General features: G+C 34.6%; 1 protein-coding gene across 1 annotated transcript in view; it reads right to left on the bottom strand.

Annotated features, from left to right (window-relative positions):
- Positions 1–17,434, bottom strand: part of LOC145291324 (succinyl-CoA:acetate/propanoyl-CoA:succinate CoA transferase-like) — a 109,145-nt gene that overhangs the window by 24,767 nt on the left and 66,944 nt on the right. Inside the window, exon 3 of the mRNA XM_080137076.1 lies at positions 272–511. Within this exon, the coding sequence (XP_079993202.1) occupies positions 272–511 (240 nt within the window). The remainder of the gene's footprint in view (positions 1–271; positions 512–17,434) is intronic.

Below are 17,434 nucleotides of genomic sequence, written 5' to 3'. Positions count from 1 at the left end.
TATCATGCAGATTTTTTTTTTTTTTTTTTTTTTTTAATATAGCTGGATTCTGAACAAGGACCAAAATATTTAATAAATAATTTTTTACTAAAATTTTCCTCTTCAAATTCTTGTCAGCTGTTCAGTGAACAACCAAGCATCTCTTAATCAAATTCAACAATTTCCCAAGTTTCAGTGAACTAACAAAAACCCTTAAAACATAGAAATAAAAAAGAAAAGAACAAAACAAATAAAAGTAGTCAAATCATAAATACATATTTTTAAAACTTACCAATGATGTACTTGGCATTTTGCAAAGCGCTGCGTGCACAATCCACACTTGGTCCTAAGGAACAGAAGCCATGGTTGTCAGGGGGACACACAGATACAATGGCTACATCAAGGCTTAAGATTTTTCGCCGGAATAAGTGAGGGATCTCACCCAAGAAAATTGGCGTTACATCTCCTCGTCCATCAGCAACAGCTTGACGACAATTTGCTCCTAAGAAAAGTGAATTGCTGCGGAATATACCTGAAAAGAGAGAAAAAATCAATTAGAGATGAAAAGAAAAAGTAGGCAGAGATTTTTGAATACAACCAAAGAATGAAAGAAAGGAAACCTCAGACAATCAATTTGGATCTCATCAGTATGTCCTGTATTTAAGAATTCAGGTGATGTCATCTCCCTCTCAGTACAGACCAATAAGTCTCCTGTGTGTCATGATTAAGTTGCTGGAATCCATATTAAATAGAGAAGTAGTTAACAACCTCAGTAGAAATAACCTTCTTAGTGACATGCAATATGGTTTCCGTTCTGCAAGATCTACAGCAGATGTGCTAACGGTTATATCTCATAGGATTAGCGAATCTCTCGACAAAGGCTTTCTTTCTAGGGCAATTGCTCTTGACATATCAAAGCCTTCGATAAAGTCTGGCATAAAGGCCTACTTCACAAGATTTCCAGCTACGGTATAACTGGAAATGTTTTCTCAATCATTAAATCATTTCTCTCTGATAGGCTCATAAGAGTAGTGGTTGACGGGTAGAAATCAGAGGCCCACAGTATTAATGCTGGAGTCCCTCAGGGGTCCATCCTGGCCCCAACTCTCTTCCTGATCTACATCAATGATCTCCCAAAACATACTTAAATCATTCGTTGACATCTATGCTGATGACACGACCATCTATAGCAACACATCAAAGGCTGTAAATGACAATGTTCTCTCAAATTCTCTCTCCTCTGATCTTGAGCGCGTAATACAGTGGGGGAAGAGGTGGCTAGTTACCTTTAATGCATCTAAAACCAAGCTTATATCTTTACATCATTAACGCTCTGATCCCCCATCTGGCATCAATTGAAATTGATAGCTCTCGTCTAGGGGAGGCTCTATGTTTTGATAAGCTTCTGGGCTTGACCATTACTCCTGATCTGAAATGGAACACGTACATCAAGTCTGTTGCCAAGGTCGCTGGGAAAATGGTGGGATCCTTCTACCGCTCCAGAAGATATCTCACTAATGATACAATTCTCTATCTATATAAAAGTCAAGTACGTCCAAGGATGGAGTACTGCTGCCACATTTGGGCAGGAGCTGCTAAAAGCAGCCTATCCTGTCTTAACAGAGTACAAAATAGACTTCATGGTTTAGTGGGTGATGCTCTTTTCTCTTCCCTGCAGCCTCTCTCCCACAGAAGAGACATTGCAAGCTTGTCTTTGTTTTATCGCTATTTCCATGGCAGGTGCTCGTCTGAGCTCCAATCCCTCGTCCCCCCTCGCCAATCTTTCACGAGAAACACCCGTCTGGCTGAAACTACTGTCAATAATTTTCCCCACTCTTTATCTGTGCCTAAATCCAAACGTAGATTCCATGAGCAAAGCTTCTGTAATAGAACTGCACGCCAGTGGAACTCTGCCGCTTGCCTGTTTCCCACCTGACTACAACTTGGACGTCTTCAAGTCTAACATAAACAAACTCCTGAAAAACCGCCCCCTTAAGTAAGACACTCTATCAAAACCCCCAATACTAATGATTACTACAATACTATCTCATTGATTACTCTACACGCAATAACCCTTATCCCTGAGTGGCCTTCGGGCCTTGATAAGTGTTGACCTCCATGTAAAAAAAAAAAAAAAAATCTCTTTCTCCCTCACCCTTTCTCTCGCTCTCATCTTAGAAAAAAAGAAAAGGACGATTTAAAGTCACAAGTGATTACACAAAGCTGCCATATCATTTTTCATTTAGAATATATACAATAATAATAATAATAATAAAATAATAATAATAATAAATAATATATATATATATATACACAGTAATATGCATAGTAGTAATAAATAGTAATATTTACATATAACTAGAAATAAAATAGGTTTAAGGCTCCTAAAATTTATACTAGAACTGTCTGCAAGGACCCGTGGCATAGCGGTTAGAGTATGTGGAAAATCAATTGTAAAAGTGATATTTTCCTGAAGGTTCAATTCAGTCCAGATTCTTGATTCGACAGAAACATTCCAGAATTCAACAAGATGTGCCCGAAGAAGGTCGGAGGTTACCTCGACTGAAATGTTATGAAAATGACACTAAAGATGAGAATAGTAGCCCAAAGAATTAAAATAATACAAATCTCAGAAGGATGCGACACTGGAGAGAATGTTGCTATAATGGTTAATGTTAGTAATTCAGAACAGAAGACACTTCGGTGAACTTGTTCTTTCAAACCACCGTGTCAGCTTTTGACAGTCCAGTTCTTTTCCATTGACTTATTCTTGGATGTCTACTGTACTATGCATCATAGCTAGCATTTTCTGTTAATGAAATACATCCTCATTTAAATTAACCTTCCATTTTTCTCTTAACTTTTATACATGCATGAATCACCACAATCATCTTTCAAGTTCTTCAAAGTTCCATTTTTAATGTCTATCGTTCTCAGCTGTGTAAAATCCTTTATTACTTTTATGTCCAGGAAATGACTGCCAGATTGTCTATCTGCTTAAAAAGGGAAACTAAATTTTATCTATCCACTTAGAACTAAATCATGTTTAATATAAGTCTGGTTATCTATAAGGAGGCGGCAAGCTATAAATAGCATCACAAATATACACCTATTTTATTTTCAAGATATTTTTTGCTAGATATGTTTAAAAATGATTGTTAGCAAAAACAAAGTTTCCAAGTTCCCCCGTTCATTTCAATTCATTTTCTCCTCCTCATTACTACTAGTAAGGATGATGTGTTTTCTGATAGCTAATAAGCCCAATTCTTTCTCGACAGATCTTGTTGCATGAGTAAACCTTGATAGTTGGTACAGACTAGTGTTGTACCTAAGTATCCTTCATTAATTGTCTTTTCTCTTCATTCCTAATTATCCCGCACACATTTTAAAGTTGTTCCTATTTGAACATGCAACTTGGATATCATTTGTCAGGAATTCATCACAGCCAGAAAAAATATAGCAAATTCGTCAGTTCAATTTTATGAACTAGCTTTTAACGCAAACCAACACTGTCAAAGTGTTGGCATGAAAACACTGTTCAATCAATCGATTGATCGATACCTCCGTTCAGTCTCAAGAGAGAATGGATACTCCTGTAAGGGTAGCTGTGCATGTAATTGTGAGGCAAAGATAGCACAATCTCCAACCACACCTCTCCTGAATCGTCACTGCTTGAATCTAATGGCAAGGAGAAGTTCAGAAGGACTGGAAAAAAATGCTGAGATAAGCAGAGATCGCATACAGCACCTGAAATTCTGAAATGGTCACTTATTTTAGTACTGACCAGGCTCAATATTGCTTAACTTGGCTGATCTAATGGGAACTGGTGTATCAACATGATTATACTGTATACTATCCACTGAAACTCAATATCTTTCAAAACATCTGTAATGTGGTGGGTAGGCAGACACTGGTATATGTTGTTAGCTCTATACAAACACATAAACACTCAAATTAATGATCTACTCTTTATTCCTCACTAAAAACTTAGCAGAAATTTTGACAAAGTTATTTAGAGAAGAAACAGAATAAAAAATAAGGTTTAAAAATATGAGAATTTTTTTTTAAAATTCAAACAACTTCAACAAATGAAATTCCCATAGTGCAATTCTTTATTAAAATGAAAGAACTCAAACTAAATTTTTTTTTCAAGGCTTTATTTTCTACAAATAACCACTCATGTTAATGGAAACATTTAACATCTGCCCTGGGGTTGAGGAGAGGGGGACGTCCATAATATTACATTAGTAATTCAACAGAAGACACCACAGTAAACTTGTTCTGTCAAGCCACAATGTCAGCCTCCACTGCCCATCTCTCTTCTTGTGACTTGTGCTTGGGTGTGTACTTTTTCCTTTAATCAAATACATTCTCATTTAAATTAATCTTCAATTTTTTCTAAACTTTCGATAAATGTATGAATCGCCCCAGATAGTTTCATTAAGATCAGTTTCATATGTGATATTTATCGCTCTCATCTGCATGAATTCCATCATTATTTCCAATAATGAAAGAATTCAACAAATTTTTTTTATTATTATTTAATTGGAATTCATTATTGAGATGAGTATTATTTATTAATTTTATTTATTGCGGACCATTATCCGCATCTTTTCTTAGTTGTTTCACTACGCTTCGGCCAACTATTCCTCTGGCCTTCATCAGGTGATAACCGCGACGGATAGTTTGGTGGTGAGACAACAACAACTATGGAATACAGTCAGAAGATTCAGAGTTCCTATCCGTTGCGGTTACCGCCTGACGAAGGCCAGAGGAATAGTTGGCCGAAACGTAGTGAAACAACTAAAAAAAGATGAGGATAATGATCTGCAATGAATAAAATTAATAAAAATAATACTCATCTCAATAATGAATTCCAATTAAATAATATATACCATTCAGTACGGACCCGACCATGGAAGATCAGATAATAAATAAACATGAATTTACAAGACCAAAAAAATTCAACCTTGATTGCCCTTTGGGGCCCGTGGCGCAGTTGATAGAGGCATTGAATCTCTACGGTTCCAGGTGAGAATTGTCTGAAGATAGCAGTTTCAACCCTACCCAAAGCTGGCTAGAGGCTTACTTGGCCAAAACGTGGCGAGACGACTACTACTACTACTACTACTACTACTACTACGGAAGTAATTGCAGTGAATGCAGTCAAGAGATTCAGAGTTCCTATCTGTCGCGGTTACCACCTGACGAAGGCCAGAGGAATAGTTGGCCGAAACATCGTGAAACAACTAAGAAAAGATGCGGATAATGGTCTGCAATAAATGAAATTAATAAATTTTTCAAGTTTTATTTCATACAAATAATCACTTAATCACATAAACATATTTTAAAGAACGTTTTAATAAATCTGTCATTATTTGTTTTTTAAATTTTAATCATTTTGCTTTGTATAAGCAATAGTTTTTACATATAATAGAAAAAATTAATTTAAAAAAAACAAATTTATATATCTTTTTATCAAAGTTAATTTTCAAGGGAAATAGTTCAAAACATTTTTCCACTTTTTCTAAATGTAATTAATTTTTTCTGTGTTCATTTATATAAATCTGTATTTATCCAAAGCAGATATATTTTATAAAAAAGAATCTTGAAGAAAATTTTAATCCATACAAATTAAAGTCAGTCACAATCAATTAGAATACTATTTTTGCTTGTATTTTTTTTTTAAACTCAGTTTGTGTTATTTAAAAATTTTATTTAATGTTTTTTGAGTAAAATTTTTTAACATAGAATAATCCAAAATAATCACAAAAACGCTCTTAAGGTTAAAAAAAACACACTAAAACAATGTATTATTTTTGTTTATTTACATACGAATCTGTAGTTACGTTACGTTCTTATTCATTTTATCTATTAAAAATGTGTATATTAAAGAAGAAATATTCCTCCTCTAATTCACTCCCACACTTGCTGCACAAGAAATTAAAGGCAAAATAATCCCTCATTTCCAGGCCATAGTTTTTTTGAGGGAGTTAACAATTTTTTATTTTTTGATAAATTCTGTTAATTTTTTTTTTTTTTTGATGGGTGATTGCATGGTGAAATGTTAGTAAAAAAATAAAAAATAATAATTACCTACCCTACTATCAACCCTGGATTGCATGGTGAAATGTAAGTAAAAAAAATAATACTTACCCTACTATTAACCCTAGATCCGAGTGGTAAGTCTCCCTAAAAATAAACTTTCCTTAATGGCCTAAAAAAATAGTAGACACTCCACCTCTAAAAGAAATGTAAAGAATTTATCTCTAAAAAAAAAAAAAAAAGAAAAAAAAAAAAGAAAAAAAAAAAGAAAAAAAAAAAAGAAAGGTTGATTGCCTTAAAATGTTAGAATGAAAGATAATTTTACATTAACTTCATATGTGAAACTTGATGCCCTACTTTACATTCTAAAATAATGGGTTTTTTTTTCTCCTTAAAAAGTTTAGAATCTCATTTTTCTTGAGGGGGGAAGGATAATCTTTAAGACCTTTATTTCTTGTACTGAAAGAATCAATTGAGTTTTTAATGACAATTTTAATTCTACATTTGCTAAATATTATTAAATTAATTTTCTGTGTTAAAAAGTAGAATGTTCAAAGATTATTTTGAATAAATAAACAAGAAAAATCATGGCTGTAAACAGGAGAAAGACTCCAAGTGCGTATATGGAGAGGGGGCAGGGGGCAGTCATATCTCCCACTAACTGCATCAACAAGGAGTACTATGTTGAAGTTTTAAGGAAGTTCAAGAAGAGATTCCATTGAAAGAGGCCAGTATTCTTCAAATCAGGTCAGTGGCATTTTCACCAGGACAATGCACCAGTCCAAAACTCCATCTTTGTCACAGACTATTTGATCAAGATGGGCACCGAGACCTCACCCTCCCTATAATCCAGACCTTACTCCCTATGACTTTTGGTTATTCGCTAAGCTCAAGGAAAACCTTAGAAACTGTCATTATGAGACAATTGAGGAGATGAAAGAGACTGTAATGAGGGTTATTGACATGCTCACACAAGAGAACTTCCGTGGAGCAGTACAAGTGCATTGCAGCTGGAAGAGATTACTTCGAAGGGGACTAGAGTTTCATGCGTGTACTATTAATAAACGTGCCCATACGAGAAAAAGTCTGGAAACTTATTAAAGGCACCTCATATATTAATAAGCGGGTCTTACATCTCTGATTATAGAGAAGAAGATCCACTCTCTCCACCAGGTAACTGAAGTTTATACAGATGCACAGTGTGTCACATGTCAGGAACCTATCTGGTGGCAGGTGTAATTTACATGTTTTCCTTCTTCTAGACTAGTTGCTCTACAAAGGCTTGAGAGTTTAATCTACCCTACTATTTCAGCTCTAGCTTATGGTGATGGGTGATACCTAACTAAAACTAAACTCCAACCTCTGTCCCATCGCCAAAACGTGGCATCCTTGTGCCTGTTTTACAAGTATTTCAATGGCAAGTGCTCTGACGAACTCCGAGCATTACTACCCCCTTGATGACAATAACTTTATTAAACCAACAAAATCCCACCTCTATACTGTAGAGATCCCTACATGCCATAAACCCTTCTATTCAAATAGCTTTTTCCCCTTGGACTGCTACACTTTGGAATTCCCTCCCTGGCCCCTGCTTCCCTTACTGTACTGACATGCAAAAAGACACCTTACAAATACATAAATAAATAAATAAATACTATCCCTGAAAATCTGGTCTCAAATAGTAGCCCCTCACGACTAAGTGGTCCTGTGCTTTGTTTGAGGTGAAATGACAATAATAATAATAATAATAATAATAATAATAATAATAATAATAATAAAACCTTTCCCAAGGGATCTTCATGATGTATATTTATGACACCTAATCTACAATCCATGCTAGTAACCACTGTGCCCTTTCCTCATGTCTAATCAGATTTTATCAAACACTAAAAGCATAATTTCCTAAAGAATAAGAAAAAGCAACAAACATATGAGTATCAGACAAAATTACAAGATATTTTGGATTGCAAGAAACAAGTGTTTTTACGAGTCAGGGAGATAGAGAATTCTTAGCTTAAAATACCTGCTCAAAGAAGAGATTCTTACAGTATGCATGTGACCCCTCCCCCCCATCTCGCCATCAATGGAGATGGCTATGTTAAAAGATTAGAAAGAAGATGGTGCGTGCATGTGTGTGTGTGTGAAAGAGAGAGAGAGAGAGAGAGAGAGAGAGAGAGGGCAAAATCATTTTGTTTAATTTCCTCTACCTGAAGGTCATCAAAATAAAACAAGAACGCAATGTGACTTTTCTGATTATCTAACGAAAACCAGACAGATAGACAGACAGGCAGACAGACAATCAAATGAAGAATGCACTGTAACATTCTTAAACATGTTCTAAACATCAGAGACTTGTATCATATACAATTTGTAAATATACACAAAATATATCAATAAATTGTACATATTGGAATTTATTGTTACAAAGAATATTAAAATGCATTTTTTTTTCAATCTATCTATCTATATATCTATAAAAGTGAGCATGTCTGTGTGTGTACACACACACACACACACACATTTCCCTATGCAATAACTGTCAATTTTTAGTCTACAGACTCGAAATTTAATATACCGGGTATAGAGATTTGGGAAAATCTATGTGATCGGTTTTCGGACAGAAATTTGGCTGTTAAGGGGTCAAAGTTCAACAATTTGACCTTTGAGAACTCTACCAAACTCCTCCGACAATTTGGGGGTCTAAACACTTAAAATTTTAGATATAGGTTCCTTGGACATGGATCTAACTTAATAACTTGATTTGAGCCCAAAACAATAAATGTTAAGGGGTCATAATAGGGGTCAAAGTTAAATAAAATTGACCTCTGCGGTCTCTACCAAATTACTCAGACAATTTCTGGTCTAAACATTTGAAATTTTACATAAAGGGTATTCAGAGATAGGGCAAGCATTTTAATCGGTTTGGGTTGAAAATTTTTAGTTACCAATATATGTATGTATGTATGTTTGCATGTCTGCCTAAAACTTTCGACAGAGGCGACGGATTTTACCAAGATCAGTATCGTTTTAAAGTCCGACCTTTCAGATGACAAATATCGAAAAATTGGCTAAAGACATTAATATTTTCACCTTCAGCTGGGAACTTTTCTACAGGGGAAGGGGGGGGGGTCGCTTCTTTCGCTCATATTTTTGAAAGTCATCCTCTCCTTTCGATTGTCTAGCCTGAATTTTAAAAACTGTCAATTCCGGTTTGGTGGTGGTCATAACAGCATAGATGTCAGGTTTTTTTTCCTGTTCTTTTCCTCCTTTGTGGCATGGGTTCGAGCCTGCCTTCCTACTACCACTTTTTTTTTTTTTTTTTGCTCAACAGACACATCCAAACACTCGGGCAACGCTGGGCTGAAATGCTAGTATACCTATAAAAGTGAAATTGTGTATGTGTGTACATTTCCCTACCAAACTACTTTGTCAATTTTCAGTCTACAGACTCGAGATTTGAAATAAAGGGTAGTGAGATTTGGGAAAATCTTTTAAATCGGTCTTCGGCCAGAAATTTGGCTGTCAAGGGGTCAAAATTCAACGATTTGACCTTTAAAAACTCTACCAAACTTCTCCGTCAATTTTGGATCTAAACACTTGAAATTTTAGATTTAGGTTACTTAGACATGGATCAAATTTTTTAATTTGATTTGACCCCAAAACAATAAATGTTCAGAGGTTTAAATTGGGGTCAAAGTTAAAAAAAAAAAAAAATGACCTCTGCAGTCTCAATAAAATTACTCAGCCAATTTTTGGTCTAAACATTTTCAATTTTACATAAAGTGTATTCAGACAAAGAGCAAGCTTTTTAATTGGTTTTTGGCTGAAAATTTGGCTGCCAAGGGGTCAAAGTTCAAAAGATTTGACCGTTGCTGTCTCTAGCAAACTATTCAACTAATTTTGGGTATAAACATTTGAAATTTTACATAAAGGGTATTTAGACATGTAGCAAGCTTTTTTTTTAATCAGTTTTGGGGCGAAAATTTGGCTGTCAAGAGGTCAAAGTTGAAAGAGTTGATCTTTGCAGACTCTACCAAACTCTTCCGTCAATTTTGGGTCTAAACACTTGAAATTTTAGATGTAGGTTACCTGGATAGGAGTCAAACCTTTTAATATATATATATATATATATATCATATGCACATAAAATTATTAACAGTACATAGGGCCTGAGCAAAGCCGGGCTGAACTGCTAGTAGAGTAATATCTCCAAGATACACAAAGACGGTATTCAACTCAGACCCATAGTGAGCTGCAGAGGCTCAGCATGCCACCCACTGAGCAGGTACCTTGTGGATATAATAAACCCATTAGCAGGCAAGTCAGCAACGCATGTAAAGAATTCTGCCCACTTCACGGAACTGATCAAGGGAGCACTCATCAGTACAAACCAAATGGTAAGCCTAGATGTGGTTAGCCTGTTCACTAAAGTCCCAACTATTGAGGCACTAGCAGTAATTCAAGACAAACTAGTCGCGGATCTCTCCATAGAAGAGCGCACATGTGTACCATTGCCAAACTTAATGGAAATGCTGACATTCTGCATAGAAACAACCTACTTCAGAATGGGTACTGACCTATATTGACAAGAGGAGGGACTAGCTATGGGCTCTCCATTATCACCAGTGATGGCGAACATATACATGGAATACTTTGAAGACATGGCCATAGGTTCAGCTCCCTTAAAGCCAACCATGTGGCTAAGATACGTTGATGACACCTTCATACTCTGGTCCCATCAGGAAGACATCCAGGCTCTCCTAGACCATGTGAACTCAATAAGTTGATACAGTTCACAATGGAGAAAGAAAAAGATAACCAACTGGCCTTCCTTGATATACTCATATCACGCACAGAGCATGGGTTTAAGACATCCATATATCGCAAGCCTACCTTCACCGGACAATACCTTAACTTCAACTCCCATCACCCATACAGTATCAAGCATGGAATTGCACACTGCTTACAACATCGAGCAGAGACAATAAGTAGCGACACCATTACATACCACCAAGAAATAGTCAGGTTGAAGAATACCCTCCGTCATAACAACTACCCCGATAGCATACCATCCACCAGACATGTTAATAGTATAAGAGAGGAGAATGAAACCCAAAAACCTCCAACGGTCTGCCTACCATACATACGAGGCATCTCTGAAAAGATTCAGAGAATATGTGCCCCCTACAACATCAGGACGATATTCAAGAGCGAGTCAACACTCAGACGACACCTGGTACGAGTGAAGTCCCGCATGGAGGAGAACATGACCAAAAACTGCATATACTCCATCCCATGCAGTTGCAGAAAGGTTTAAAAGGGTGAAACATGCCGCCCCCTTAAAGTAAGGGTGGAAGAACACCGAAAAGCGGTAACTAAAGGGGAGACGGAAAAATCAGGTATAGCCAACCATGTCTGCATTGAGAGGGGGGACCATCGCCTCGTATGGGATGAAGTAAAAATAATAAACAGAAAGACCCACTGGAAAGTGAGAAAACTTAAAGAAACAGCTCACATGCTCAGACATAACAACCTACTGAGCAAACCAAGCATAGAGCTGAATGCAATTTGGATACCTCTGATAGAGAGAGAAAACCTTGAATAACAACATAGGTTTAACATTAACAAAAAACCAACTAAGAATTGTCCTAGTGACATATGGCCGAGTGGTCCTAGACGTTGTATCAAAGTTTACAGTTACCCAAAGGTGCTGAGTTCAATCTTGAACGAAGGCAGTGAAAAGTAACATTCAAAACAGAGAATCAGCAACTATGTCCCAGAGCCTAGCTGGAGTCCGAACGCAGTACCCGTAATAATAATAATAATAAAGGGTTGGGTTCGAGACTCCTAACAAACGGTTCCCCAGTTCCATACAAAACACCTGATGAGGGCAAAACGGCCGAAACGTTGTGACTATAACAACCAAGATGAGAAAGTCAGTCCGACAATCTCAATCAATGAAAACACCTCATCTCAAAAATACAGACAATTACTAGTAGAGTAATCTATTTAGATTATAAATAGTATTAGAGTAGACACAGTAAACTTATCAATTCAAAAATGAATGGTAAAAGAATTAATTTAAAAAGACATTGTTGAGGTCTATCTAATGAAATATTCAAGGAAATTTGATCTGTATATTCCTATTATATATTTTGTTTGTTTGTTGGCGATATATCTATATTTTCTGAAGACGTTCTTTGATCAGGACGAAACTGGTCAAAATCTCACATTTGCTTATTTTTTTTTTTCTTTGTGTGTGTAACTGTTTTTCTTTTGTGATTAAAGAAGAAACAGTTCGATCTGGGCCAAAGTTAACACTTATACAGCCTAACATCACAAGTGCACTTGAGAAGTTTTATCATTGCACAAGCAGAAGGCCCAAGCGTATTAAATCAACAGTAGGTTTTTTGATAAGATAGGGGCATGTTTGAATTGATTGTTTCTGTTTCAAGCATAACTGAACCATTATACTTGACTTTTGCATTTTAAATTCAAGCCATTATATGAAAATAAGTTTATAAAATTACCAGTGCAGTATAGACTACAATGTACTGTTGATTAAGTCATTGCTGAGAGGCATGTCAAGTTTCCTCCCAGTGCACTGCTGTAGATCTCCGACACGAGCAGGAAATCAATCTAATTGAAAAATGGGCGATTAGAAAATGTCTAAAATTAAAGGCTTAAGCTTAAGAAATCTTAAGCAGAAATTGAAATTTATGGAACCTTTCTTAATTAGTGTCTAATGATTATTGATCAAATTCAATGCAAATCTGAAATATTTGAACATTCAAATGGGAGGTTGTGCCAATATTATGCACCCTAAAATTCTTTTAAACTATTCCAAAGAAACTGAAATTAAGAGAATATTTATTAATTGATGTCTAATACTTATTGTTAAAATTTCACAAAGGATTTTCACTATTTTTTTTACTCCTATTGCATAAACTAAATGAAGCTTACATTACATCCCCTTATACTTAGCAGCTATGTTCCAAAATTTATGATTGGTTAATTACTTTAGGAGAGAATCCCATATCTATAATTATATCAACATATACACATGCATAACTTTATATGAGAAAAAATTGAACATAATATCAAAACTATACATTCAATGAATTCCTTACAATGTTTATAAAAGATTGAGAAACTCAACAAATTCTATTTATACAGAAAGAATTGTAAATAGCCTCTAACATTTTTAAATAGAAAAGTAATCAAGCATAACTCCATTAAAATTTTTTAAGCCAGTATGTTCGATTACCTTTCTGTTTAAAAGTGTTTGAAACTATTTCCATTTCACCTTTATTTAAATATTTTCTTAACACCAGGATATTCCTCCAAAATAGAAATTAATCTTATAATTAAAAAGACTAACAAATATATTCCGGAGAGTGGTTTATTATTATTATTATTATTTTTTTACGGCAGATCAACCCTTTATGGTAACAAGTATTACTGCATAATTAGAGAGTGGAGGAGGGAGATGAGATATAGTGAGTGTTGAAGAAATAATAGAAGGTCATTTTTTTAAAACAAGTGTTTGAGGCAGATGTGTATTGTGTATTGTGTATTGTGGCTTGTGTAAATCTCTCTTTTCTAAAAACCAGCTTGGAAGGGGATTCTTTAACGCTGGGCGATGTACAAAATAAACAGAGTTTGCGTCATGGAAGTTGATGGCTTATCTGACATTGATTGCACATGCAAGATCTAGCCTGTAGCTATCAAAGAGGACTTGAAAGCATGGTAACTTTATGAGGAGATATCATGGATTGAACTAAATAGCAAACAGATGTTCGAGCAGCCACCAAAAAGCAAACCTAAACAAACCTTGAAAACCTGTCTACAACTCTATACTCAGTCAATAAATATCTCATTATTATACATATTTATCTAGTTTTTCCAGAGTTGTTAAGTTAAAAGTATATATATATAAAAAAAAAAAAAAAATTATGATGTATCCATGTTACTCGCCATGTTGCCTGGAATATATATTCCAATAATTTGAAGGGTTATGAAGTATTTTATTCTTTTTGAATGAATTACTTCATAACTTTTCAAAATTTCAAAGGAATTTGGAAGCATTTAAACTGTTGAAGAAAAGAGACTGTCAAAAAACAAACAAAAAAGCCATTTTTAGCATTAAATTTTTTTTAGTAAATTCTATTGTATTAAAATATTTAAAGTTTTGGGAGAAAATATTTCTTATAAAATTTCAAATAAAATAAATTTTATTTTATTAATTTTGTTATTAAAGTGCAAATAAAGACCCATTGTGTTATTTTTATCTTTTTATAATTTTATTAATTTTTATTGCATGTTTTTCAATAATGTCCTTTTCTTATATTTTATTTCAATAAATCGCTTCACAATAGAAATACTGAAGAACAATAAAAGTGAAGGAATTGTCACCGCTTTCAGTAACGCTACGCTGGAAATTAGGAAGTATGTTAGCTGACTATAAACCAAATTTAATTTTATTTCATGCTATTGCATTTATTTATTTAAATAAACAATTGATTAATTGTAAATTAAAAAATAATATACGGGTTACTTTGAGGCAACAACATACATATAGACACAAGAAGTGGTTCTTGAATTCGTTCAACTTTGTCAAATAATTCTTTATAAATAAGAGTTTAGTAACATTTTATTCTCACTAGGCTCAAATTCCTACCATCTCTCTCTCTCTCTCTATATATATATATATATATATAAAAGGCAAAATGTGTGTTAGTGTGTGCATTTTTTGTGTACGTCCGGCAAAAGTTTTTGGAGGAGGAGGGGGCGCTCAGGGTGGCCACTCATTCTTAAAACTTTTTATATAGTGTCTAAATTATAATATTTACGATTTACTAAAGGAGGTCGCGTCTATCTTTTATTTGAACGATTTTTGACACGCTATTTTCATGATATTTCTTCGTCTACGCATGTTTATTTGTCTTTTCAGTATAAAAGCGAAACTGAATCCGTAGCTTAAACAGACTCCCTGGCACTCGTGCTAGGGACGTCCAGAAAAGAAATGAGATTTGATCAAAGTGGGGAGAAACCCCCTTATATCAGACAATTGCTAACTCCCCTCTTTATGGGGAGCTGGTTTTTCTCCACAACCAAAAAAACTACCGCACAGCCAAACTTGGTGAAACAAAACCAAAAAAAAAACTGCCTCGCAGCAAAAGTTAAGTGCGTAATTTCATTCCCTCTATGACGTGATGTTTGACTTCATTAAATTCACGCACCTGTCTTTATTTAACTTTTTAATCGTTAAATTAAAACGGTTTTCATTCCTCTCCCGTTGTAATCGAACGGGTAAGATGCCAGGTTTTCTTCCCTTTCTTTTCCACCTTCATGTCAAAGCTTCGGGTTTGAGCCTACTTTCCTACCAAAACTTTTTTTTCCCTTTCTTTTACACCTCCAAGCACACGGTCAACGCCGGGCACCCCCCGCTAGTCTATTAATAAATGATGAAATGAAATATATCCTAGTATGTTCTTCTAAGATTTGGAACTTTTTAAAAATGGAGACAAACGTCTATTTCTAATATTCAAAATTTTATTGAGTCTTTTTCGTTTTAGTGTAATAAAAAGAGGAAGGGTGTTTATAAATGAATGCATGCATAAGTACAGATGAAGACAAAAGGTTATAACGTTCATGTGTTAGTAAAGAAATGTCTCGTTAGTAGGGAAGAGAAAAGAGTTCATATACGAGAATGCTTGTGCACAATACACAGGTGTTGAATTCAGAAACATATACATATTTGTAATAACACAACTACAGAACTTCCTCATCCTTTAAAAAGTAAGAGTAGATGGTACAGATACTTCCTATACGTCATAAGTATCATCTATTGCTTTTTCTGGTCTTTTCCTAATGATTTCACTAGTTTTATCTAGTTTGTTGTTTTTTCATCGGTATCAAATCTTTTACCATTTGCTGAAAAATATATATTGATTGTCTCACGGTAAATCAAAAAATATTTTCCCATGAAGCGACATGAATTTTTATTATGCAATTGATTAATTACATTTTATTCCATTTACATCTGGTTTTATTACATTACTACTCATTGAAATCGATTTTTAAACAGTCTATTAAAGTTTTAAAAAAAGATACCTCGAGTTATTTTCAACAAACTTAATTAAATAACGGACATTGTTCAAGTTGAGCAATTTAAATTTACAATAACAATGAATTGATCATAGTTGAGGACAACCTGAAGGCCTGTCTTTTGTCAGTTACTACACCAGAATGTAAGGGAGAATGCTATTTCTTTTCCTGCATTGATCCACTTACCCTTGATCTTACGACTTTTAATTTCCGGGAAGATAGAGTTTGAAAATATGGAGTCAGACAGACATATAGCTGTTTATATATTAGATTTATACCTTTTCACCTTATGAAACTCTTTTGAGCGTCACAATCCCAAAATAATTGTTTGCTAATCCCACTTGGGGGTTGCGATTACAAGCTTGTTTGCTCACATTACATTTAAATTTCTGTATGTTGGTACAGTTGGGGAAACAGTGAGCAGTAAGACACATCCAAAAGCAAATGGTTTGAAGAAAGACGCTATTAAAGTATGAAATCTTCTGGCATCTATGGACCTCTATAGTGAAAGGAGATGGGGGGGGGGGGAGACTAGTCGGGTGGGTTGGGGGTATTTATGTTAAAAAGCTACAAGTGAAGTAAGTTGATCAAAGCACATTTTGTAGAAGTACTTGTAAAACAAGTATTTGGATGCAACACTGCAATGATGCGGCAGGGGTTGGATCTTGACTTACAGTGTGGGACCTAATATGTTAAAAATTATTTTTTTTTGTACCCTGCACAAAAAGAGGCTTGTGGTTGGCACACCAACTCAGATGTAGCAACAATACTCAACGCAAGAACGAATGGTGACATCAATAATAATTTTAGTTTTCAAACATGCATAAACCAGCTTTATGTGAACTTTTATTTCTGAAACGTGTCATTTTAAATCCATATATAAATATAAGCTCTATTTTATCATATGATAAAACATTGAGCTTTCGCTTTTTCTCTGTAAGTTGATATAATTTTGTTTAGATAGCTCCATGTGCTAATTTTCTAAGTGAATTTTAAATAAATTGTTTAAATAACTGATACACTTAAGTGTATCTGTTATTTAAATAATTTATGGTACTGCACAGAATTGGATGTCGTTACTGTTGCATATTACAAACTGGATTTCTCATAAATATCCAGTATGGCTGAACCAATAATGGCACTACTTGTGCATCTATGTTACCGTGCTGAAATAATGTTATTTAGAAAAACCATTCTTAAACATAGTGACGGGGAAGGTGTTTTATAACTATTCTGAACTTTCACATAAAAATTGAATAAGCAAAAATATTGTAAAAATTGAATTTACTTTGAAAATACT

This window comes from Euprymna scolopes, chromosome 2 (genome assembly GCF_053919585.1).
Source record: "Euprymna scolopes isolate OS-2025 chromosome 2, ASM5391958v1, whole genome shotgun sequence".
Taxonomy (NCBI): domain Eukaryota; kingdom Metazoa; phylum Mollusca; class Cephalopoda; order Sepiida; family Sepiolidae; genus Euprymna; species Euprymna scolopes.
The sequence above is the reverse complement of the archived record's forward strand: the minus strand, read 5'-3'. Positions and strand labels throughout refer to the sequence as shown.